A 27,933-nucleotide genomic window follows, 5' to 3' on the forward strand; every position below is an offset into this window, starting at 1 on the left:
TTCACTAGGCAACATACCTTTTAAATGGAAAGGTGAACCATCATAATGTGAGAATATTGGGTACAGAACAACTACATGAAGTTGTACAACATGTGAGGGACTCTCCAAACTTTGATGTGTTTTGTGCAGTTTCACGGGAAAAGGTGTATGGTCCATTTTTCTTTGCGGAGAACACTGTTACAGGAAGCAAATATCTCAATATGCTTGAGAACTTTCTTTTCGCTTAATTGGAGACTGATTTGAACGACTTCATTTACCAACAGGATGGGGCACCACCACACTGGCATCTGGAAGTGTGGGAATTTTTAAATCAAAGGATTACTGAATGATGGATAGGTCGACTGGACCAAAATATTCAGCCTTACATTACTGGCCTCCAAGGTCACTGGACCTGACGGTATGTGATTATTTCTTGTGGGGGTTTATAGAAGATTTTGTTTATGTGCCTCCATTACCAACAACAATGAATGAACTGAGACATCTCATAACAGCAGCTGTAGAAGCTGTAACTCAAGACATTCTCACTGCAGTGTGGGAACAACTTGAATACCACATTGACAGATGCCATGCACCTCAAGGAGGGCATATGAAATACTAATGAAAAGGTATGAAAAAAAAAACTTTTTGAGTTTCCCATTCATCAAAAAGAAATTCATTGTATATGTTTATTAGTTTCGTAAATACAGAAGTGATAAATAGGATGATTCTTTTTGATACAACCTGCACAATTTTCTGCAAAAAATAAAACACTGTAAATACTATTTTCGATAACAAATAATGTGTACTTACACAGTACTTATAATTTAAATGTTTCATTTATGCTGGTCCCAAGGACTTCTTAAAGCATTCAAGTCCCAACTTGAAACACACAAAATGTCAATTTAGAAATTTGGTAGAGGACCAAAATTGTGATTTTTTCTGATATTTTCACTATTTATGAAACAAATACACCGTCATAATGCAGTTATCTAATTTTTAAAGCCTTTATTTGTCCTTCAAGTGCGAACACTTGTTTTGTAGCACTTTCTAAAACTTTCAAAGGCTTTGTTTCCAACTCTTTCACTTCCAAGTTTTTTTTTCTTTTCTCTAAAATGCTCTGTTCCTCTGCAAAGTGGTGTTCTTTGAACTGATCATGATATTCTACATTATTTGAGTGTGCATTCCTTGTGCTGGGAGTAAGGGATTTTGTAGTACCCAAGTTTTCAATGCCTCCTATATTGGACACACCATCATTCAGTAATCTTTTCGTTTAAAAATTCCTGCACTTCCAGGTTCAAATGGCTCTGAGCACCATGGGACTCAACTGCTGTGGTCATAAGTCCCCTAGAACTTAGAACTACTTAAACCTAACTAACCTAAGGACAGCACACAACACCCAGCCATCACGAGGCAGAGAAAATCCCTGACCCCGCCGGGAAGCACTGCACTTCCAGGTGCCAGTGTGGCGGTGCCCCATCCTGTTAGTAAATGAAGTCATTCAAATCAGTCTCCAACTGTGGGAAAAGAAAGTTCTGAAGCATATTGAGATATTTGCTTCCTGTAACATGTTTTCAAAGAGGCATTCACCACAAACAGAAAAGCCCCTTTCAATGTTAGCATTTCCATGGTAAAGACTGCAAACTAATTTCATGACAACCATCAAATTTTGGTATTTATCACTAAGTATATCCTACCAGAAATGATTAACTATTTTTTCAGAACAGCTGTATTCTTTAAAAGAATTGATAACATGTGGTAGAGAAGTCAGATCCTTGAATCCATGCATTACATTATCTGCTGCAGTTCCATTTAGGTGATTATTTTCTATGAGAATACAAAGCAGCTTATGAAGACGTGATTTTGCCAAACTGATGTTTGACACAATAAAACCTGGGCCAAGACACATACTGGCAAGTGTTTGTAGACTTGCCTTACATTCTTGTTGAAACTTAAGAATATTGACAGTTCTTACATCTGAAGTGGTTTCTTTCATTCTTTACGGGCATCAAAACCTAGAATTACGTTTCTTGCTGGTAACAGACTTTTTCCTTCCTTGACAGCAGCTAACCTGATTGATGTGGTTTCTTCTTAATAAAATGTCTTAATACCATTTTTACTGTAGATACCAAAGCTATGTGGATAAATGGAGTTAACGGACCATGTGTCTTAAACTGTATTTGGAAAGGTTCGATACCACAGGTTAATGACTTGAAAAAAGCAAGTTTGGCACAAAGCAACAGATCATTAATAAATTTACTCACCAACAAAAACTTTCACTCTTTGGTTCATTCTTATCCTTGTTCACACCCTTGTGAAATTTCTTCATGTTTGGTGTTGTGTCAATTGCTCTTAGAACAACAGAGGATTTCTCCAGTGGTTTGATACAACAATATTTTTTTTGGAAAAACAGTGGAGCCAGAATACTGAGTATATAATGCTCTCCTGGCTGGCACGTCCTTGAAAAAAAAATAATGCAATGTCCCAATGTGTTGCCTTGGTTGCATCTCTGAAACCATTACGCATGTAATGACACCCACAGCTATGAATATCTAGCAGTTTCATCTCTGCCGAATGTGCTTTATATCCTTTCACAAACAGCCAATTCACATTCGGCCCATCCATTGAAATATGGACAATCTTTCCCTTTGGTATGTCTGTTGCCACATCAATGAAAGAAGATAAGAGGTCTGTAGCTATGGAACGACCAAGAATACAGGAAGTAAGATATCTTGTTGTTATCTATTTTTTTTATCTTCATCTCAAACTCTTGTATTTACATCCATTTGTGAATGTCCCACAATTTCATTCAGTGATTCATCAAAACCAAGAACAATAAAATATAAATAATCAGCAACCCAAGCAACTGTTGATTAAAATAAGGCACAATTCTGAAAATAAGAACATATCCTATCCTATCTTATCTTGCTTAAGTTGCATCTTAACTACAGCACTATCTTTACACATTCTTGAGATTACAGCAACATCCTTTTCAGCCTCCCAAACTGACTTGTGTGTCATAACTGTCTCAACACACCAGAGAATTTCTGGTGTCGTTACGTCGTCTTTTAATACAAATTCTGCAAGCTGGCATGCTCATTTTGCTGTTGAAGGTAAACAGAGATACTTTAATTCTGAAGACGACAATGCTGAATTGTGTGGTTCAGAAGTATTAGGTGACAGAATAGCAGTTGACTTTTTTCGCTGAAAAAATACTTCAAGTTGCAACGATGTTCTCTTACTTAAAGCATGTTATGTACACTTTTCCCCCTTCCTTTGACTAAAAAGCACCTGGTGTCCCATATTACTTAAAGATATTTGGCTACAGCAGTACCTGCAATAAGCTAAAGGGGGTTGACCAGGCACAGGTTCAAGTCAGTCCTTTAAACTTGTGTGACTTTTCCAAATATCTTTATAAAATGTCTTGAAATTAGACTCCCCTCGCCCTCTCTCTCTCTCTCTCTCTCTCTCTCTCTCTCCATTATCATGTTTAAGCTGCATACATACTGTCCCAGGAAACATTAGTGCTCGAAGCACGTTTCCTGTGGCATTTCGTGATACATTTCCATCTTTTTCTCTGTCCACACTTGTGGCAATGATTTCTTGCAGTGTATTCCCATTATCTGTAACACTGTTTGTCATATAGTTTTTATATCTTCTGCTACGTTATGCCTGTTGATGAGGAAACTGTGTGTTACTTGGTGCTGAACTATTAATACTCTAAGAAAGTTCATCATTGTTGGTGGATGAAAACATACTAGAGAACAACTGGCAGCAATAACTCGCTACAGGAGCTGAATACAGAATACAGTTCTGGTTTTCGTAACTTCACTTGGATGTTGTCCACTGATTCTGAATTCCAGATAGCATTGGTGGAAATCCTGAAGATTAATGTAATGGTAACTAAATGAAAAAAAACATCATTAAATATGCATAATATCAAATGTTTATTCAGCTGGTATGATTCTGCATAGATCATCAAAGATTACTGCCCCAAAAGTGTCATTACTTTCCGGGTTGCTTATAAAAGTGACAAGACAATGATGTAGCAGAAATTATCTGCAGAGCATCTATTTTTGTGCTGTTCTTTTAATGCTTGCTTCACACTAAACAAGCAGACCTCAGCCTGGTACAACAATATGTAATAACTCAACAAATTTCTGCATTGACCACGCCATTCCTTTGGAAAAACTCAATTTTTTTTCCATCACCAGTATTCTGACTGGTTTGATGCGGCCCACCACGAATTCCTCTCCTGTGCCAACCTCTTCATCTCACAGTAGCCCTTGCAACCTAAGTCCTCAATTATTTGCTGGATTTATTTCAATCTCTGTCTTCCTCAACAGATTTTGCCCTCTACAGCTCCCTCTTTTACCAAGGAAGTCATTCCCTGATGTCTTAACAGATGTCCCTCATCCTGTTCCTTCTCTGTCAGTATTTTCCACATACTCCTTTTCTCTCTGATTCTGTGCAGAAACTCCTCATTCCTTACCTTATCAGTCCACCTAATTTTCATCATTCTTCTGTAGCACCACATCTCAAATGCTTCTCTTCTCTGTTGTTCTGATTTTCCCACAATTCATGTCTCACTACCATACAATGCTGTGCTACAAATGTACATCCTCAGACATTTCTTCCTCAAATTAAGGCCTATGTTAGCTAGTAGTAGACTTCTTCTGGCCAGGAATGCCTTTTTTGCAAGTGCTACTCTGCTTTTGATGTCCTGCTTGCTCCATCTGTCATTGGTTATTTTGCTGCTTACATCGTACTATTCCTTAGCGTAATGTATTTTGTGACCATCAATCCTGATGTTAAGTTTCTCACTGTTCTCATTCCTGCTACTTCTCATTACTTGCATCTTTTTTCAATTTACTATCAGTCCATATTCTGCACTCATTACGCGGTTCATTCCATTCAGCAGATCATGTAATTCTTCTTTACTTTCACTGAGGATAGCAATGTCACCAGCAAACTGTATCATTGATATCCTTTCACTTTGAATTTTAATTCCTCTCCTGAACCATTCTTTTATTTCCATCATTGCTTCTTTGATGTATAGATTGAAGAAAAGGGGTGAAAGACTACTTCCATCCTTTTTAATCCGAGCATTTGGTTCTTGGTCATCCACTCTCCTGGCTCTTGTACATAATGTATATTACCCGTCTCTCCCTATAGTTTACCCCTATTTTTCTCAGAATATCGAACATCATGCACCATATGACATTGTCGAATGCTTTTTCCAGTTCGACAAATCCTATGAACATGCCTTGATTTTTCTTTAGTCTTGCTTCCATTATCAACCACAATGTCAGAATTGCCTCTCTGGTGCCTTTACCTTTCCTAAAGCCAAACTGATCATCATCTAACACATCCTCAATTTTCTTTCCATTCTTCTGTATATTATTCTTGTCAGCAACTTGGATGCAAGAGCTGTTAAGCTGATTGTGTACTAATTCTCATACTTGTCTACACTTGCAGTCTTCAGAATTGGGTGGGTGATATTTTTCCAAATGGATGTCAGATGGTATGTCGCCAGACTCAGACATTCTGCACACAAACATGAATAGTTATTTTGTTGCTACTTCCCACATTGATTTTAGAAATTCTGATGGAATGTCATCCATCCCTTCTGCCTTATTTGATCTTAAGTCCTCCAAAGCTCTCTTAAATTCTGATTCTAATACTGGAACCTCTACCACTCCTAAATCAGCTCCTGTTTCTACTTCTATAACATCAGACAAATCTTCCCCCCTCATAGAGGCCTTCAGTGAACTCTTTAAATCTATCTACTCTCTCCTCTGCATTTAACATAGGGATTTCCATTGCACTCTTAATGGTACCAGCCCCACTTTTAATTTCACCTGAGGTTATTTTGACTTTCTTATACACTCTTTCAGTCCTTCTGACAATCATTTCTTTTTTGATTCCTACACATTTTTCAAGCAGACATTTTGTCTTAGCTTCCCTGCACTTCCTACTTATTTCATTCCTCAGTGACTTGTATTTCTGTTTTTCTGAATTTCCCTGAATATTTTTGTACTTCCTTCTTTCACAGATCAACTGAAGTATTTCTTCTGTTACCCATGGTTTCTTCACAGTTACCTTCTTTGTAACTATGTTATTCTTTCCATCTTCAGTGACTGCCCTTTTTAGAGATGTCCATTTATCTTCAACAGTGCTGCCTACTGAGCTATTCTTTATTGCTGCAAATATAGCCTTAGAGAACTTCAAGCAAATGTCTTCATTCCTTAGTGGCTTTTTCCAAGTGTACCTCCTCCTCTCACGATTCTTGAACAGAGTATTCGCCATTACAAGCTGAAATTTTTTACAGTACTAAATCAGCCTTTCTCTTCTTTTATTCCAAGCCCATATTCTCCTGTAACCTTTCCTTCTACTCCTTCCCCTGCAACGGCATTAGATTTCCATCTCCCTTTACGTACCATATTATCCTTTCAATATCTTTATATACTTTCTCTTTCTCTTCATTTTAAGCTTGCGATGCTGGCATGTATATCTGAACTATCAGGGTTGGTTTTGGTTTGTTGTTGATTCTGATAAGAACAACTCTACCACTGTACTGTTCACAGTAACATGCTCTCTGCCCTACCCTCCTATTCATAATGAATCCTACTCCCGTTGTACTATTTTCTACTGCTGTTGATATTATCCTATACTCATCTGACCAGAAATCCTTGTTTTATTTCCATTTCAATTCACTGACCACTACTGTATCTAGCTTGAGCCTTTGCATTTCCCTTTTCAGATTTTCCAGCTTCCCTATGACATTCAAGCTTCCGGCATTCCATGCCCAAACTCATAGAACGTTATCCTTTCACTTGTTATTCAATCTTTTTCTCATGGTCACCTCCCCCTTGGCAGACACCTCCCAGAGATCTGAATGGGGGACTAGTCTGCAATCTTTTGCCAATGGAGAGATCATCATGACAATATTTCAATTACAGGCCACATGTCCTGTGGATATGTGTTATATATCTTTAATGCAGTGGTTTCCATTGCCTTCTACATCCTCATGCCATTGATCATCACTGATTCTTCTGCCTTGAGGGGCAGTTTCCCACCCCAAGGACAAGAGAGTGCCCTGAACCTCTGTCCGCTCGTTCGTCCTCTTTGACAATGCCATTGGCAGAATGAGGGTGACTTCTTATGCCAGAACTCTTCAGTTGCCAATGTTAATTATTAATCAAAATTTAAGCAGTGGTAGGTTTTGTACCTGGGACTGAGGATGTTTTGATTACTAATCATAGACACATCACAAACTCACTACAACAAGTGAAAAAACAACAACGACCAACTCTGTACTCCAAAAACAATGCAACATATAAACATGTGCTAGTGGCGTGCAGTGGTGAGCTGGTGACATGTATTAGCCACCTGAAAAATTGTTTCTTTCAATCCCTACCGAAATAGCTGCAGATCTTTGTTTCCGCATTTCAACACATTTTGGAACAATGTCCACAAGCAGCAACCACAAGGAAATTTTGAAAACAAGCTTAAAGCTCACTGTATATGCAGCTTCAGAACTCATAATGACCTTGAACCCTATCTACCTCCTTTCATTAATGCAAAACAATAATGATCTATTGACATCAAAAATTTAAACAAACTTTTCCAAAAACAAACATTTAACCACAAGCAGAGAACATACTAGAGGATAATGAACCAAACACTGAAAAAAAGGGAAAGAAAAACTGTAAAATAAGTTCAGATCAGCATGAATGGGATTTAAATGCGCATGTGCAGATACCATGTGAATGCGAATCTAGCTAGCTTTGTGTTTATATACCTGCTTTATCAATTTTAGTTTACTTAAGGTGGGTAATAAATTTTATGTTGACTTCAGATCATATGTTGAAAACACATATTTGCTAAAGTTGGCAGTGAAAACACCTTGTAAACACGTAACAAATATTATACTGAAAACAACATTTTTACCTCGCCTTTCTTGTAATTGATATGTGACTAAAATTTAATCACTGGAGCATATTAACTTCAAGAAAACCATTATGTAACAATACACTTGTTACACGTCAAACACTGTTGCAACGTAAGTCTCTGTTCCCTTCGACCGCACATTGGTGGCAACATTGGCCAATATTTATGGTAAAACACCGATGCATTCGAAACAACTTTCAGTCTAACTCATATACTGCCAATGTAAACATGACGGATGGATCATAGCCAGTGTATTTGTGGTTCTCAGCATGAATATTATATTTCGCAATTGCGAAACAAAAAGAAAGAAAACAAATAAAAGAATCTCGTGGGCTGTCAGACTTCACATATTGTGAAATCAATAAGTTTTAAATAAGTTATAAAATCACATACAAATACATCCATAAACTTATTTCTTGCTGCTAAAGTTCCATAAACTCAAGAACACCAATATCCCTGAGACAGCGATTTGAAGAATCCTAACTAGAAGTACAAACGACATAAGCCAACTTTGGGTTTCGAAATAAGAACCAAAAATACACTGGCAAAAATGTGTGGTCACCTTATTGATACTGGTTACAACACCCTATGATGTTTGGTTGAAATATCAATAATAAATGGATTTGTATTTTAAAATTAGTGATTTATAAAGCTCTATAAAATTAAATTACAATGCTAAGTAAAAAACATAGAATTCCCCGAGATTTTACTAAATTTCTGAAATTCCCTGAGATTTCTCTGAGTTTTCTGGGTATAATGTAATTCCCTGAGGATTCCAGGTTTTCCAGAAGAATCTCTACCCTGCAGTGCAACATTACTGATGGGGATCTGAATCACAGTTGAGTTTTCTTCGACCTGATTAAGCAAATTCACGAAATCACACAGTATAAGAAATCACAAAAAAATGAAATTTACTTCAAGTAAAAGTGTAGAGGAAATGCCATTAATCTGTGATTCAGGTTTTGTGAAAGAACTGTGAGTATACTGCACCTTATCATTTCCAGGTGAAAAAAAGACAGAGTCTCTTGTGCAATCAGTTGCAGCTATGACACATTCATATACAAAAATGACAATGATAAGTTTGAGTGGATTACTATTTCCACAGCTTTATATCTGTCTTTGGGGATCCCAAGACATATTAGGGTAAAAATTAAAAATGGGCTGTTTAGTGGCAAAAATCTTAATAATCGACTTTTCAATACTTAGAAAAATATCAAAGAATAAGTTTTACCATTCAAATTCATATAGTTTCTGACCAGTTGCAGAAATTAATTCGTTGCTTTTGTTGGACTCTTGGCATTGTCATGACAATACCACTTTTTTTTTTTTTTCTGGACAACAAAAAGCCTGTTGATATAATTTGGATTGTATCCAGAACAACCAAAGCAGTACTCAATAAAGAATTATTTTGACTGTGGAAAGAAGTTTTAAGGAAACCATCAGACAATACAGGGCATCTCAAAGAATTTACTTCTTTATCATCAATACACCTCTACATGTGAACCATCTGTAGCACAAAGAATATCCAGTCTCTATTCAATTTCTTGCCAAGTTCTTTTTAACATTTGCTCTGTTATTGTTGCAATCACGTTAGTGAAACAATGTTGCAATGTAGGAATATGTCCACTTTGGTTGCATACATGTGGTCCTTCACAAATCCCCACATGTGGAAATCAAGTGGCATAACGTCAGGTGAATGTGGTGGCGAGACAATGGATCCTCCGCATCCAATCCAACGATTGGGAAATTTCCTATCCAGGAACTTGCAAACAGCTGTTGACCAATGTGGAGCAGCTCCAGCTTGTTGAGAAATGATGTTGGGTTGCAAGGCTTGTATCTGAGGGTACACAAACTGCTCCAACATGTCCAGATACACTGACCCATTCACTGTTTGTTCTGTAAAGAAGAACGGTCCAACAACCCTGTCGTGCATTAGCCTGCACCAGATGTTTAGTTTAGGGCTATCACACACATGTTCAATGACAACGTGCGGATTCTGTGAACCACAAATCCAACATTATGCCTATTAACCCTTCCTGACGGATGAAAGGTTGCCTCACCTGAGAATAAACATCTTTCCAGGAAGCTGGCATCCATATCAATACGCTGCAGCACATCTGCAGCAAAATGTTGTCGGCACGGTTTGTCGTTCGGCATCAGATGTTGCAGAATTTGCACTTTGTGAGCACACATACGAAGATGCTGGTCAACTACACGATGCAATGTTGATCAAGGCACATCAAGTTGCCTAAATGCTTGATGAATTGACTTACGTGGGCTTCTGAGAAATGGTGGTCTGATGTCCTCCACTGCCTCTTCTGAAACTCCGTAATGTGCACTGCCAGAATATTTCAGAACACTTCCTTTTGCCAGAAACTTCCTATTTCATTCCTTAATTGTTTTCACATCAGGTGGGTCATATTCATACACACAATGATAATTTCTCTGCACAGTAATCAGCGATTTTTTTTCTGCAAACCACACTACTGCTTGCGCATATTGCTGTGGAGTCACCATTTTCACTTCATGCGACAATGCTGCACTCTGGTGACAATACTTGGCACTTCTGACACAGGAATATAAATTCTTTGAGATGCTCTACAATGTGGTGCATTTTTCATTGTGGTATCTACTGTGGTTTTTCTCTTCTGCGTCCATGAAATCAGGGAGGTTTGAGTGGGACACCCTGTACAATTTCCAGTATCTCTGTGACATTTGAGGTTTGCCAGGAGAACAGTATTCTTCAATTTCAGTTGTATGTGCATTATAAGTTTGCATTGGCATACGTTACAAATTGTTTTAATTAACCTTGAGTAATTACAATGATGTGCATGAAAGTATTAATTTTTTCTTTCGTCAAGTGTGCCTGGTGTAAGGAAAATGTCTGTTTTCATTATTCAAATGATACTTCACTTTATTGTCACAACTAGGAGGAATAAACAAGAAACTGTTTCACTGTTACTAAAATAAACATTACTCAAAAATTATCATAATGGATTGTTATAAAATGATGTATTTTTAAGAAATATTTAATTTCAATAAATTAAAGTAATGAAGTCATCTGTGATGTAACGCCAAACACGGTCTTGATTTATTGTCCTTGGCTAGTCACCTTTATATGTATTACATATTCAACAGTTTAGCTGTTGATATGAACTGCCTATTACCCGAAACATTAACGGTATGTGATATTTTTTGTTTGGTTTAGGTGCTTCAAATTGGAGCACATCACTCAGGACATTAGCATTATGCAGCGCTATGCTCTCATTACAGCTGACTGTGCGCTAGACAGGAAGGGCTGTACAAACCGCTGTCATAAGCGGTTCTCATGCGACAAAAATGAGTAAATTCAACAATTTTTAAAAAATACTTGCAGTGTGCCTTAGCACTTAAAATTTTGACACAGCATTTCTTTTGTTCTATTATTCCACCATAAAAATTTTCAGGGAGGGTTTCAACATGTTGGATTGGAGTATTCCTTGTTAGTTGCCCTTGCTGGAAGCTATATAATTACTCTGATTTGTCAACCTATAGCCTGAAGAGAGAGAGGCTTGGATCCGAAACTCTACTGGCAAAAATTACACCACATACTAATCTTTGTTGTCCCACCTTCAATTGCTGCTTTCTAATAGATTTTTGTTTTCACACTTTGCTCCAGGTACTCAAGTTGTCAGGCTCTGGAATTTTTTTTTAATTTAACTACCTCTGCTGTTTCTTGCAAGATTTTTGTTTGTAGTCCTTCAATGAATAGATTCTCCACAAAAAATAAGGAAATACTGTAAGTTGTACAAGTGCACCTTTAATTTAATTAAAATTAAGGAATCTTCTAGATGCACATGAAGTTCCAATGTTGATTACCAAATACATGTGACACAGTCTCCAATATCATGTAGGCATCACACTTTTCACATGCCTCCAATGTAATGGTGTGCCACAAGCCCCACAAGTATTGGAAAACTGACACCATCTGAGCCTACTGTTACTGGCGACGACATACTCTTGACAAGGGTCACCGGTGATTATCATGGATTACAATAGCAGTGGACAGACCAGATTTCAAACCACTTGTCAATTCACAGTTAGATAACAACAACTGGTGAATAGCTATGCATCCAGCCACAACCCCTCACATGTACCTCTGTTCACCACACCTTAAGAGCAGAGATATTAAAATGGAACCAAGAACACTTCCAACAGATGCTCAAAGCACGAAAAATGGTTATGCGGGTTGATGAGTCACAGTACACACTGGTACAAGCAGAATACTGTGCACAAGTACATTGAAAACTGTGAGGTGATTCACCCTGCTTAGGTAAAAGGATGCCACTTAGGTGTGTGTGTGTGTGTGTGTGTGTGTGTGTGTGTGTGTGTGTGTGTGTGGTGGAGCTATTAGCATGTGGGGGGTGTTTATGTGGGATTAAATGAGTTCCCTGAAATGACTGTGAAGCCTCTTTCGCACAATTGACTTTGTCTCAACTGACAACTCAAGACAAGTGCATCTACTGCAGCACCCCTGGCATTTTATTCCCGATCTGAGTATTGTCTGTTTGAGTGGTCATTTTCATTTATACATCAGTGCCAAAATTGCTGATGTTGAGAGAGCTGTCTGCTGTGCAGTCTGGCATCTGAGTGGTGAAAGTGAAGTTATGAGGAACTATTGTTTTTACAGAGAATTCAAAATATAGTAACAAATTGTAGGAACAAGCATTGACAATAAAGTTTATTAATGTCCAAAGCAGAATTACAAATGGAAGTGTTTGTCAGAGGTTGTATTGTAAACTGTTCACTTCTGAGAACTGAAAGAACAGGAAAAGTGTCATCCAAATATTTCAGAAAATGTACATTTATTTGCTCGAGAAAATATATAGTTGCAAACACATCAAAACAATATGTGCAGTTCAGTAAAAAGCACCTTCTTGCTTTATCCTTCGTATCTTGTTTACTTGCTAAGTGCCAAACAACAATGAAAATTACTTTTCTTGTCCAGTAATTCTGACTTCTTCACTGTTTAAATCATTTTCATTAAACCACATTTATCTATTTATGTTCTTAATTATGCACAGTGTAGGTTTCTTTCCTCTATAAAATATAAATACTTTCTGCTTTCAGATATTTTGTCTCTCTTGTAGGAGAACACTAGTACGAAAAGTACCAGAGCCTTGCATAACTTGCCATGAAAACAAAGCAAACGTAATAAAGATTAAGAATACAAAAAATCCATTTCTATAACACAAGTGAGTTCAACTATAATGGGTTATAACTTCTGATGGTAGCAGACACCGGTATAGTCCCTTGTCTCTGTGGATGTGCCCCATACTCAGAAACTTAGAACTCCACACTCGGCACAATCTATAGATCATTGACATCATAGACACTCGCATCATGGTCAGGCATGAAAGGTACCCGCACTTTGAGTAGTTCATTTTGATCATAAAAACGCCTATTTAAACAGGTTTAACAATACAACCAATGAGTGATACAGGAACCTACAGTCTAATCATATAAATCATTTTTGTTACCTATAGCATCTTGCTCATAAACTCTGGCAAGCACTGCAAACCCCCCCCCCCCCCCCTCCACCCAGAAATGGTATGATGAACACTTCATAGACATGAGGATGCATTCATAGCTTGAAGATCACATGACCTCAATGCTACTCTGCACATCTTGTATGCCACTGAGTTGTTGGCAGTGGGTGAGTGTACATGGATCTTCAGTGTCTCATGCAGTCCCTATCATGGTATGTTAACCTTGGCTGAAGAGGAAGGGAGGGGCTACGTGTTATGCAGGTTACTGGATATGTGCCCCTAATTCAAAAATAAGTTTTTTCAAAATTAGTCAATTCAGTGGCAGTAGATGAACAGTTTATTGCAGACATGTTCACATGCTCTGCCCAAAAATGCCATACGCAAAGACTGACAAAAAAGAAATGAAACCGACATCGAAAATTTGTATACTTCATTAAAATTTGTTGTGGATACCTTAAATGTAGGACCCTTTGTAGAGTCCACCCATGTCTGTATTCAAATCTTTCCATGGTCAAAACATTTTTGCATTTCATTTTTGTGAGGCTCCACAGAACATTTGTCACTTTTCCTTCCAGCTGAGTGGAAGACCATGCTGGTAGTTAACTGTATATACACTGAGGTAATAGATTTTCATAAAATTTGTTACAGCATAACACCCTTACCAATGCAAGAGGCAGATTTGTCACAGTTGATGATACCTTCTGACAACCAAATATTCAAAAAAATGGTTCAAATGGCTCTGAGCACTATGGAACTAATCATCTGAGGTCATCAGTCCCCTAGAACTTAGAACTACTTAAACCTAACTAACCTAAGGACCTCACACACATCCATGCCCGAGGCAGGATTTGAACCTGCGACCATAGCAGTCGCGCGGTTCCGGACTGAAGTGCCTAGAACCGCTCGGCCACACTGGCCAGCCAAACCAAATATTGATCAATTTATTGCTGATCAAATAATAAAAGTCCAAGATCTGGAATATTACTTTTATGTTACTGTGTGCATCATTTCATTCAAGCAAAGGTCCTGAACAGATTGTAAGCCAAGCTGGTAGCATGGACTCGTGAGCAAATCACTTTCTTGCAGGTGTACATTATCTTTACTGCAACCTATCAGCACCTGCAGTTTTGTGGGCAGATGAAAACTGCTTCTTGGTAGTTTAACAGGAATCATCATTTTAAATATATTCCCAACCTATTGATGATTTGTTGTTGGGTTTGTTTCATCCTCATATTCTTCACCCATTTAATTATGCTCTCTTTCACATAGCAGTTGGTGGCACTATTACGACAAATAACCATTCCTTTTAAACACGATACGTGAAAGAGACTATTTGAATGAAAGGCTTTCACGTCTGTGATACTCCGTGTTTTGTGTACTTATGCAGACAGTCAGTGGACAGCCTGATGTGTGTAAATAAGGGTACGCTTGTGTGGCCTTTCTAGATGCAGTATAGGTGCAATATGTTGCCCTTTTACATCCAAGAACAAGAGGCTGCAGGAATCCATTTATATCTCTCTCGTAAACTCATCGTTAAAATGCTACAAATAAGCTGTCAGGTTCTTGGCTGAACAGAAATAGAAATGTAAACTGGAATTTAATTTTAATTAATGAAACTTACTTAGTGTATGCATTTGTCTTGTGATATAAAACTGTCCTCACGTGAATCGAGGACCCTCAGGGATCATGTTACAGAAGCCAAGGAAATGCTCACAGTTTTGTCACATACAATCATGTGCAGCATATGCAGGAAAAGTGTAATGTGGTTCCATTTTTATAAAAAAGATGGGCCAACAAACTCAAACTGAAGTAAGAATAATTTTTCAATGACCTTTTGATACACTCCTGGAAATTGAAATAAGAACACCGTGAATTCATTGTCCCAGGAAGGGGAAACTTTATTGACACATTCCTGGGGTCAGATACATCACATGATCACACTGACAGAACCACAGGCACATAGACACAGGCAACAGAGCATGCACAATGTCGGCACTAGTAAAGTGTATATCCACCTTTCGCAGCAATGCAGGCTGCTATTCTCCCATGGAGACGATCGTAGAGATGCTGGATGTAGTCCTGTGGAACGGCTTGCCATGCCATTTCCACCTGGCGCCTCAGTTGGACCAGCGTTCGTGCTGGACGTGCAGACCGCGTGAGACGACGCTTCATCCAGTCCCAAACATGCTCAATGGGGGACAGATCCGGAGCTCTTGCTGGCCAGGGTAGTTGACTTACACCTTCTAGAGCACGTTGGGTGGCACGGGATACATGCGGACGTGCATTGTCCTGTTGGAACAGCAAGTTCCCTTGCCGGTCTAGGAATGGTAGAACGATGGGTTCGATGACGATTTGGATGTACCGTGCACTATTCAGTGTCCCCTCGACGATCACCAGTGGTGTACGGCCAGTGTAGGAGATCGCTCCCCACACCATGATGCCGGGTGTTGGCCCTATGTGTCTCGGTCGTATGCAGTCCTGATTGTGGCGCTCACCTGCACGGCGCCAAACACGCATACGACCATCATTGGCACCAAGGCAGAAGCGACACTCATCGCTGAAGATGACACGTCTCCATTCGTCCCTCCATTCACGCCTGTCGCGACACCACTGGAGGCGGGCTGCACGATGTTGGGGCGTGAGCGGAAGACGGCCTAACGGTGTGCGGGACCGTAGCCCAGCTTCATGGAGACGGTTGCGAATGGTCCTCGCCGATACCCCAGGAGCAACAGTGCCCCTAATTTGCTGGGAAGTGGCGGTGCGGTCCCCTACGGCACTGCGTAGGATCCTACGGTCTTGGCGTGCATCCGTGCGTTGCTGCAGTCCGGTCCCAGGTCGACGGGCACGTGCACCTTCCGCCGACCACTGGCGACAACATCGATGTACTGTGGAGACCTCACGCCCCACGTGTTGAGCAATTCGGCGGTACGTCCACCCGGCCTCCCGCATGCCCCCTATACGCCCTCGCTCAAAGTCCGTCAACTGCACATACGGTTCACGTCCACGCTGTCGCGGCATGCTACCAGTGTTAAAGACTGCGATGGAGCTCCGTATGCCACGGCAAACTGGCTGACACTGACGGCGGCGGTGCACAAATGCTGCGCAGCTAGCGCCATTCGACGGCCAACACCGTGGTTCCTGGTGTGTCCGCTGTGCCGTGCGTGTGATCATTGCTTGTACAGCCCTCTCGCAGTGTCCGGAGCAAGTATGGTGGGTCTGACACACCGGTGTCAATGTGTTCTTTTTTCCATTTCCAGGAGTGTATTTTGTAAAATACATGAGACAGAAACTTAAATTTTACACATTTGGTAATATGGCCAAATAATGCTACCATATGTGCTATGCATGCACTAACTTAGCACTTTTAATGGGGACAAGGATTTTGTTTTCATTATCAGACTGCAGGAAGAATGGGCAAAATTCCTACACCCATCTGTGAGACGTGCGAGTTCACTGGGCACAATCCCGCTAATAAAGTAAATAGTGATGACCGCACATAAATGCTTCCCAGGAAAAATAAATGAATTGAAGCATTATAGTACAACTTAATAAAAGTTAATGAAATAATGCTTCAAACAGGCAAACAAATTAAGTTTGAAAACAACTTTTGAAATGAGTTAACGGAGGAAACATCTCAATTTTAGAAATGTAAAAGTACTTTATTTACAGTAAATATTGTAATAAATATTACAGTTTCCTAGAAATGGACAAGTGGTTTATGATTTCTCAATCACAACGTAAGTTATACATTTTTTTTAAAAAAAGTTCATCTGAGTAACAGGACAACACAACATATACACAGTGAAGGACACCAGTTCATTGCCAAAGTACATACTATTTCTGGTAGTTCATTTCAACTGAATTACACGGACTGATAATTTATATTCTGATTTTAGGCTTTAAAGTACAATATTAGAAGAAGAAAATCTGTCTCTCTCATGTCCTTTATCATTAACTGTGGAAGTTTGTATTAATGAATCATCATTTCATGTTGCAGTCAAACCTGACCTATGAAATTCACAAAATTTACGTACGATAAGCTCACGTTTGACATTTCTGTACTCAGAGTGATTCTGTATTGCATACACAGTCAAACAGAAAGAAAAACATATAAATGCTTCACAACTATTATGATCTGAGTGAGTAAATCACTGTAGAGTATTTCTACAGGCCTTGTAACATTAAAACTGGAAATAAAAATGGAAGCATATAAGTTAAAACAGTGATCATTTTACTGCATATAAAATCTAAGTACCATTTGAAAACAAGCAAGTGAATATTATTAAGGCAAAAGTAACTTAATGCTATTACACAAATTTCATATACAGAAAAAAGTGTGTATGCAATTTATAAACCATGATGATGAGACTGAAGCAACATCACAATAATTATTTTAGTGTGTATATGGTTTTTCATGTCTGCATTTTATATAATGATACAAAACTAAATATCAGACTCTTTCTGAAATACAGCCTCTTAAGATATGTGGCATAAACTTTTTATCTTTAAGTGTTTCTACAAAGTCAGTATCTTTTGACATTTTGCCCATTTGTTGTTACATAAAAGATTTCTGGAAACTGAAAGATTGTCACACCCAAATAAGGGCAAAATTTTCTTTTCTCGATTAGGTTTCAATTACGATAGTGAAAAACGTGATTAAAGACAGTACTGCCATTACAGATGGTCTCAGGTGTACCAGTTAAATTTCTCCTGCCTTAAGTCGACAATATTTTTTAACATTAATTACAGTATAATCAACCAAGGAAGTGCTGTAAACATAAAACACGTAAATGCCTGTTTTAACTAAACACACTGTAGCACAGGCAACTTAATTTCTGAAGCACTTGCATTCCAAATGGAAAAAATGAAATGCTTATGAAAATATAGCTCTTTTCCACATATCTAAGACTGATTTTATTTTTTTGTCAATAAATATTAAACTTTTACATATTAATATGTACAGTTTCAACTCCTAAACATTTTAAGATGAAATTTAAGTCTCTCTCTCTCTCTCTCTCTCTCTCTCTCTCTCTCTCTCTCTCTCTGTCTGTGTGTGTGTGTGTGTGTGTGTGTGTGTGTGTGTGTGTGTGTGTGTGTGTGTGAGGGGGGGGGGGGGGAAGAGATTCTTGTTCAGCTGTCATACATCATAATGGAGACTAAATGTAGTTAGATGTATTTTTAAATTATTGTTGCAATTAAAACACAGGAAAAATGAGTGACTCTTAAATGAGAAAGTAGCACATGAGATATAAACAAAATAAATACAGAAAAAATATTGAATCTGATGTAAATCACCAAGGCTGATGATGTAGCATCTTCTAATTTCACTTTTTGCATCAACTGCAATAAAATGTAATAAAACGAATACTGATTTTTGGTTGAACAACCTAAAGTCATCAATAAAAATGCTACTGCACTGAGGGACACAGTTCTCATAACGCACAAGCCACAAAAAACTTCACCAGTCTAGATACTTTATTATGAAGAAAGATGACCCAACAGGAGCAGCAGCGCATACCAAATTCCTCCTATCAATGGGCTGCGATAGATCACGAGCTTCTTCTTCTTCTTCTTCTTCTTCTCCTCCTCCTCCTCATGGTCCTCATCCTTATCTAAGTATATTTGGCATATATTTGAAACTTCAGCTCTTCATTCTAAAATAGAACATAGAAATCTATGAAACAAATGAAAATGGTTTCTTCTACAGAAAGTCTAGAACTGCAAAAGTTTACATGAAAATAAATAAGTTACAGAATGAACAATTCACATAGCTTTTTAAACAAAAACAAAGAAAACTATAGACTGAAAACATTCATTTATTCTTCACTTACATTTCACAGATCCACAATGAAATATTTCTTGTGGGAAGGACAATAGTAAATAATGTTCCTTGAGTGTTTTATTACATTTAAAAGTCTCTCTATAGGTTTCACATATTAGTTAAGGCAACCATCATTTATAGTATAACTTATCTCTCGTGCAGAATACAAGTTAAGGCCCTCCTAACTGTCGGTATGCAAGGGTGGCTACTAACCCGCGCGCGTGCATGCGTGAATAAGTAATTCTAGTTAAGTAATATAATTATTTAACAAACTACAAAACATAAATTATTTGCAAATTAGGTTTTTACTATGTTTTTTGTGGGTTTGAATGACATATCTACATCTACATCATACTCCACAAGCAACCTAATGGTGTGGGTGAGGGTACTTTCGTACCACTGTCTGATCCCTCCAACCCAGTTCCACTCATGAAGAGTGCATGGGAAGAATGGCTATCGGTAAGTCTCTGTATTGGTTCTAATTTCTCAAATTTTCTGTTTGTGGTCAATAAGTGAGATATACGTGGGGGGGGGGGGGGGGGGGGCGGCGGCGGCGGAGGAGTAATATGTCCAAATCCTACAGAAAAGTGCTGTTCCGAAATTTCAATAACAAATCTCTTCATGGTGCACAGCATCTCTCTTGTAACATCTGCCAGTGGAGTTAGTTTGTCATCTCCATAATGCTCTCTCACCAGCTAAATGATCCTGTGACGAAACCCGCTGCTCTTCGTTGTATCTTCTCTATCTCCTGTATAAGTAGTACCTGATAGGGATCCCAGATAGATGAACAATACTCAAGAATCGGGCAAACTTCTTTTATGGATCGGTTACATTTCCTTAAGATTCTTCCAATGAATCTGAGTCATGTGTCTGCTTTTCCCACTATCTGTTTTATGTGGTCATTCCACTGAAGGTCGCTCTGGATAGTTACACCTAGATATTTTACGGTAGATGCTGTCTCCAGTTGTTTGTCATCAATAGTGTAGCTGTACAGTAGTGGATTTCTTCTCCTATGTATGCGCAATATGCTACATTTATTTACGTTCAGGGTCAACTGTCAGAGCCTGCACCATTCATCAATTCTCTGCAGGTCGTTCTGCAAATTCTTACTGCCTTCCAGTGTTGATACTTTGGTACAGACAACTGCATCATCTGCAAATAGCCTCAAAGAGCATCCAAAACTCTCTACTTGATCATTTATACAGTATATATTGTAAACAGCAACAATCCTATCATGCTTCCCTTTGGTACTCTGGATATTACCTTTACATCTGTCGATTTTGTTCCATTAAGAGCGACATTTGGAGTTCTATCTGCAATAAAGTCTTGAATCCAATTGCAAGTCTGCTTTGATACTCTGTAAGCTCATATTTTTTCATTAAATGGGAATGCAGTATGGTGTCAAATGACTTACTGAACTCTAGGAACACGGCATCAACCTGAGCGCCATTGTCCACTGCGCTGTGGATCTCATGGAGGAACAGAGTGAGCCGAGTTTCACAGGATCTCTGTTTGTGAAATCCATGTTGATTTTTATAGAGGAGATGTTCATCTTCCAAAAACGTCCTAATTCTTGAGCATACAACATGTTCCATAATTCTACATCACATTGACATCAACCATATAAAATTTTATTTGAAACTACACAAGTGAAGGCATAGCCACAGTATATAAATTTTTTTCTTTAAAAAGAAAGGGTTATGAAACTACCTGGCAGATTAAAACTGTGTGCCGGACCGAGATTCGAACTCGGGACCTTTGCCTTCCGCGGGCAAGTGCTCTACCAACTGAGCTACCCGAGCATGACACACGCCCCGTCCTCACAGCTTTACTTCTGCCAGTACTTCGTCTCCTACATTCCAAACTTTACAGAAGCTCTCCTGCAGAACTAGCACTCCTGAAAGAAAGGATATCGCGGAGACATGGCTTAGCCACAGCCTGGGTGATGTTTCCAGAATGAGATTTTCACTCTGCAGCGGAGTGTGCGCTGATATGAAACTTCCTGGCAGATTAAAACTGTGTGCCAGACCGAGACTCTAACTCGGGACCTTTGAAACTTCTGTAAAGTTTGGAAGGTAGGAGACGAGGTACTGGCAGAAGTAAAGCTGTGAGGACGGGGTGTGAGTTGTGCTTGGGTAGCTCAGTTGGTAGAGCACTTGCCCACGAAAGGCAAAGGTCCTGAGTTCGAGTCTCAGTCCGGCACACAGTTTTAATCTGCCAGGAAGTTTCATATCAGCGCACACTCTGCTGCAGAGTGAAAATCTCATTCTGGAAAAAGGGTTACATTACTGGTTTCAATGAACTACGTCGTCATTTTCAAATGTAAAAACATCACCTGGAGACTATATAAAGGGAATTATGACCATACATCTGACAAAAATTACAAGAAATAATGCCACCAGGCAACTGAGGCAATGGTGGCACAACCAAGTCACTACAGGTTATGCCTATGCTTGCCCAAATGTTCATTCCAAATGCTGGTGTAGGATAGATATAAACTACACCATGGTGAAATTTGCAAGGAATTCCTGCAATGTGTCCTGCTGTGACAACGATCGTATGGCTGATATAACTCCGAAAGATGAAAAATTGTAAAACTGGAATTCTGTAAAGTACCTAAGAGTGCAGGAACAGAATGCGACATTTAGAGTTTAACTGTACTTAATTCTGCTTGGTGGCGTTGTATGGTGCACAAGTTTTGCAGCATATGCAGAAGGCAGTCTGCATGCCAGATTGCAGCTAGAATTATGTGTGAGCCAATGCACCACCATTGTCTCTTTTTAGTAAATAGGGTTGTAGTTCACACATGCATTGTGTCAAGGTAGACGGTTGGAGGAGGGCTCAAAGTTTCTAAAAAAATGGACTGTTAATATAGTCATTCTGATAATTTAATGTATTGCCAGGCTCTTGTAAATGGTTTGTAAAAAATGCTACTTTCTTCCAGCATTGTCAAGAGGTGTCCCTTAGGTTCATTATGTAGCACTTAGATGAGTGTATCAATGTTTCAGAGTGATTTGATGTCTGAAAATGCCGATAGTGCTACCAGTCGCAAAAGAGTACTGTGAACAGTGGACTATATTGCTTCCATCTTGTACTGGCAGACACAGAAATCCTACTGCTGACAGGCACAAAACACGGGACACTGTGGACATCCAAACACACAGTTCTGATATTGCAATTAGATGAACAATTCAGTGCTTGTAGCCAGTTCAGTATAGTACCTACAATTACACTATGGAGTAAGTTCCATTGGGGAGATAACATTCTGACTTAGCAGTCACTAATTATGGAGAACTAGATACAATTAGAAAGTGACTGCACAATTACATTCAGCCATAGTGACAATATCATAGACTGCCAAGAGACAGCAAAATTATTTACACTAGCATAGGACAAAAGCACCACACATCAAACTGCACTATAGTTAAATACCATTTTGTAACATACTTTTAATAAGTGTTACGGGTCATTTCTTATTATGGTGCCACATTTCTGTTCTAGTGCCATCCTGTCATGCAAGTGTTATTAATTAAACAGCATGCACTCTGCCACCTTTAATGAACTAGAGCATTAAACAATTTTGTGCTACCATACACCGTTGGGCTGAATTAATAGTTAAATTCTGTTACAATATTCCCAACAGATGCCCTATTCAATATTTTTGTTAAAAACATTTTGGGATTGTGCCGTAACCAAAAGCCATTCTCTGTGCCACATGGATATGTAGATTTTTGGGAAAAAAACTGGGCTCATATCACTGGAAGAAGCCATGACAAACAAAAGCATGCAACAGATGATTAGTAATTCATCTCAAGATATACTGCACTATCTCACAAAATGGTAAGAAGTAGTGAAGTGACTGGAATATATGATCCACTCAGTAGTAACTAGCTATTTTCCAAAATACGTCACTGTACTGCAGAGCCATGGTAACCTTAACATCTAATCTATTGACACGATAGCTGTTGTAGTAATTTCAATACACAATTTTTTTTAAAAAATCCATAAATAAATATGACAGTAATGGGAAAAATGAAACACAGGACACACAGAACTGAGAAGTTGGACATCATGTTTTACTTGTGATTGCACTATACACTAGTTTTAGAATTTGGATTTAATAAATTGTAATTTCCTAATAACCAACCACAATTTCTTGCCATTTCTACATTCTTTGTGACATCACCTGCTATCTGCCTTTCTTAGAGTAGAGATATAGTGATTGACTGTGCTTCACGTGTTTCTGAGTCTGCAGTTTTGGAACATCCATTTTAGAGTTGCAAGCATTATAGAAGGGCTCTGCTAAATCTACACATAAAGGCCTTGAGGGTGATCTTCCCAGTTTCCACTTATATACACTGAAAAAAATTGATAACAATGCTATTGTAAAAGTGAAAGGCAAATGGGGAATTCTTGTCTCATGTAATCTAATACCAGTACTGTGATGAACTTAACACAGTAGTAATTAAGCCCATGCACACCATCAACACACACCCAGTCATTTGCAAACTTCAACATGTCACCTTACACAGTCTTCATTATTACTAACACAAAATCTGAACTTTTCACCTATGGATGCAGCTCCCTCAGAATGTCTTTAGTTTGTGAAACAGCATGCACGGACTTTCACTCCAGTCTACTTCTCACCTGTGCCTCAACACTGGTCTCATAATTCTGATGTCCACCAGATGTAGAGCACAGATTGTGACATTGTTTAATGTTGTATAAATCATTTTTAGTCAACAGATGTGTTCTTTCCAGTTTTGAATCAGGCACTGGGTCTCAAATTTTGTCCAAAATAACTTGGAATGGAATTTCATTTGCTATATCCGCTCCTATACTGTCCTCTTTTCCTGATTAAATTAAATGACGAAGGTCATTTTCATGTCCAATGTGAGTTGAGATAAATTTCACTACTGACTAACGTGCAATGGGCGAGTGGTAATAATACCAATGTGGCACCAAAATCTACCGCCTTTTTACATTTCCAAAAGAACTGATCACATTTTGCTGAAATATGATGTGGAATGTGTTTTTCGACCACCATCTAAGATTAGGGCCCTTTTACACTCCATAAAGGATGATCTTGGTTTGCGTACAGAAGGTGTTAATAGTATTTCTTGCAGTTATGGCACATCATTCACTGGTCAGACCATCTGGACTGTGGAGGATCAATGTACTGACATAACAGCCGAGCAAATCTGCTATTGCAGAAAATTGGGATAGTGTTAGTAAGAATAAGCTACATTAAATTAGGAAGTGACTTTCTAAACATAGGTGGAAGTTTTTCCTTAAATACTCCCAATGGAATCTTGCTCTCATCCTTGGGGAAAAAAAGCACGGAGGGCCAGAGTTAATGCTACATCATCTGTTGCTGTAGAGAGAGAGAGAGAGAGAGAGAGAGAGAGAGAGAGAGAGAGAGAAATCTTTTCAGACATGCTCTGCAAACAGAGGTTTTGAATTCCCTTGTACAGCACTTCCTTGCTGAATTTGTGCCATGAAAATGACACTGTGTGCACCTGTTGAAATATCTGTGGTTCAGAATGAAATGTTCACTCTGCAGCGAAGTGTGTACTGATATGAAACTTCCTGGCAGATTAAAACTGTGTGCCAGACTGAAACTTGAACTCGGGACCTTTGCCCTTCGTGGGCCAGTGGTAGAGCACTTGTCTGCGAAAGGCAAGTTCCCGAGTTTGAGTCTCGGTCCGGCACACAGTTTTAATCTGCCAGGAAGTTCCATATTGGTGGTTGTTGAAGGGGTCACTCGGCTGCATCCCCATAAGTTATTTGAACAGAAACACAAATTAATTCAGGTTTGTGATAAAGTTATGAATACTGTCTGCAAAAACTGAAGAGTGATTAACAGGTCATCTCTTGGTGATACAGCTTGTCATGTTATTGTATGATGTTTTCAAATATTTGATTGTACAACAGAAGAGAGATGTTCAAAATTTGCATAGAACATTTTCAGAATGTTTTCAGTTTGAGCAAAGTCCTCTGATTCTATTTCATTCAATAGTGTTTCTTGTTAACTTAAATATGTATGCCCCCTCCCCCCCTCCCCCCCCCCCCCCCCCACCCAACTCCATTTCTTCACCCAAAACATTCCGTTTTCTTCTTAATTTTTTGTTTTTATCACAATTTTTCTTCAATAATAATAATGATACAACTGTGGTGGTAAGCTGTTGTTTTTAACCATCACAATGTAAACTTCCACTTGCCGGTCTCATAACACAACTCTAGTGGGGTTCCTGATATTAAACTACCAAAGCGAGTTGCTTGTGCAAATTTGCCCAAGTTTGTGTTCTAAGGGAAACAGTTCAGCAAGCATTTGCAGACTTTGCTTGCTAGAGAACACACACACCTTTAAATAAAATTACACTTTAAGCCTATATGGGTTCCTTAAAACTGGCTGGTGTGTATAAATCACATAGTGACTCAACAGTCTGTCTATGGGTTCCAGACACAGGTAGATGCATCTTTCTTCCTGTAATATCAAAGAAATGATTCTGCTGAATCTCATGTGCATCATTCTTTAATGACAAGTCTGATCAAAGCGTATGAAGAGCAAATGACAAATTAGCACCTATACGAGTGGACAAAGTGGGTGTAAATAATTGTGAAACTATTTATTCCTAGCACAAACATAACCACAGATGAGTAAATAGAACCTAAATTTAAAATTATAACAAGTTTCAATGCCATTAAATACCACCCAGTCATTATGACCCACAGGAGCATACATATGTGGCTTTTTTAAGGAAAGGAGCTGGGTTAATGTAATAAAAATTAACACTGGAACACTTCTCGATCAGAACAATTAGGAATGGTACCAGACCTGGTGTGAGCTGTTCAGAGAATCGTCGGGAATACTGTTCGAGAATAGATTCGAGCAGAGGCTGAACGTATCCCAGAAGTGGTCTCCTGGACGGTTCACCTGACCAGCACTGCTCCATAAGATGCCAACACTGGTCATCAAAATGGGCCAGCCTTTCCGGTCGAATACCTTCAGGAACAAAAGGGAAAAATAAGTAAATAAATCAAGTATTTTTATCATTTATAACGTAAAAAAAAAAAAAAAAAAAAAAAAAAAAAAAAAAAAAAAAAAAAAAAAAAAATCCTCTGCCGCACCAGACGACATGGAAGCCATCAATTGGCATACACAACAATTACACAACAATCAGATAGCTATATAATTATTCCATTATGAGTACATAATGCAGAGTTGTACGGAGGAGTTAAGAGGAAGTAACACAAAAATGTGCACCCAAATGTCCAAGCCACATTCCTTAAGGGTGATAAATGCTTTGACCTCTGATAAAGAAGACTAGCTGAACCTGGTATACGTATGCACATTAAACTTTATTTTGGTCAAGATTTTTGGACATATTCTACAGCTTTCAATGGAGATTAACAGATACACTCTCTTTTGCAACCAAATTTTTTATTCTTTTGATACATGGTTCACAGTTACTGTATATATTGTCAGTGGGTTCTAGGAATTAAGAGATGTAGAAATGAGTTTGCTAGCATCCACATAACTATTCGTAACCTTTATTATTATTATTATTATTATTATCATTATTATTATCATTATTATTATTATTATTGATAAATAAAACACTCACCAGAAAGATGGTTGGTTGATTTGAGGGAGGGGACCAAACAGTGAGGTCATCAGTCCCATCAGATTAGGAAAAGATGGAGAAGGAAATTGACCATGTTATTTCAAAGGAACCATCCTGGCATTTGCCTGAAGCAATTTAGGGAAATCAACAAAACCTAAATCAGGATGGCAGCACACAGGTTTGAACCATCATCCTCCTGAATGAGAGTACAGTGTGCTAACCACTGCACAACTTCATTTGGTGCTAACCAGAAGCAAAGAGGTCAGACCTACTGCATAAAAAAAAAAAAAAAATCAATCAATCAATCAAGTTCCAGAATGAGATTTTCACTCTGCAGCGGAGTGTGCACTGATATTAATCTGCCAGGGAGTTTCAAATCAAGTTCTCTCTGATTCTGTGGTTGCAATCTCTAACTCATGGCTACACAAATGAGCTTTATTCAAAGGGAGTTCATTTATATTCTGCTGGTAGAAAATTTTTTTCATCACAAGAATTTGGTTGGGAATGAGAGGTGGTAGAAAGCAGGTTCTAGTTGCCGAAATTTGTGACAATGTTTTGGTGTCTTATGAATTGCAGTTTTATGAAGGTCCTGATAGTGATCTGTGAGTAACATGCAATTATTAAACTGAGTGGCATATTTGCCATCTTTTGAGAGATGAGGTTAAGTGTGAGCACCATGTTGCACTCTCCCCCACCTTTTCATTCTACAATTATCAGTAACATGAAAACTCATCAGTACATTTCACGTGCAATCACTACAGCCATCCACATGATACACTTTATCTGATATGTTCATAAGCTGAAAAAATCTATTGTAAACCACCTCCAATAGGACCGTGCCAAAAAGATAATGTGTAATGCACATGTAGGCTTCAAGACACCCTAATGAGTATGAGATGTCAGTCCATCCATCCATATCATTAATCCTAGATTAAGCTGAGGGAAAAATATAAATAATTGTGACAAACAGCGTTTAAAAAATCAACATGATAAAAGGAAGAAGAAAGTCCCTAATGATTAAACATAT

The 27,933-nt window shown here is 38.5% G+C and overlaps 1 protein-coding gene and 1 non-coding gene across 3 annotated transcripts in view; both read right to left on the minus strand.

Annotated features, from left to right (window-relative positions):
- Positions 1-17,095: 17,095 nt before the first annotated feature.
- LOC126469740 (dual serine/threonine and tyrosine protein kinase-like) overlaps positions 17,096-27,933 on the minus strand; it is a 339,571-nt gene continuing 328,733 nt past the window's right edge. For both annotated transcript variants that reach the window (XM_050096949.1, XM_050096948.1), the window contains 2 exons: positions 26,117-26,284; positions 17,096-19,111 (listed from right to left, as the gene is read on the minus strand). In XM_050096949.1, coding sequence (XP_049952906.1) covers positions 19,107-19,111; positions 26,117-26,284 — 173 coding nt within the window. In that variant the 3' untranslated portion in view covers positions 17,096-19,106. The remainder of the gene's footprint in view (positions 19,112-26,116; positions 26,285-27,933) is intronic.
- On the minus strand, positions 21,007-21,081 carry Trnap-cgg (transfer RNA proline (anticodon CGG)). Its single transcript has one exon. It is a non-coding gene; the product is annotated as a tRNA-Pro (tRNA).

Source organism: Schistocerca serialis, chromosome 3 (assembly GCF_023864345.2).
Source record: "Schistocerca serialis cubense isolate TAMUIC-IGC-003099 chromosome 3, iqSchSeri2.2, whole genome shotgun sequence".
NCBI classification, from domain to species: Eukaryota; Metazoa; Arthropoda; class Insecta; order Orthoptera; family Acrididae; genus Schistocerca; species Schistocerca serialis.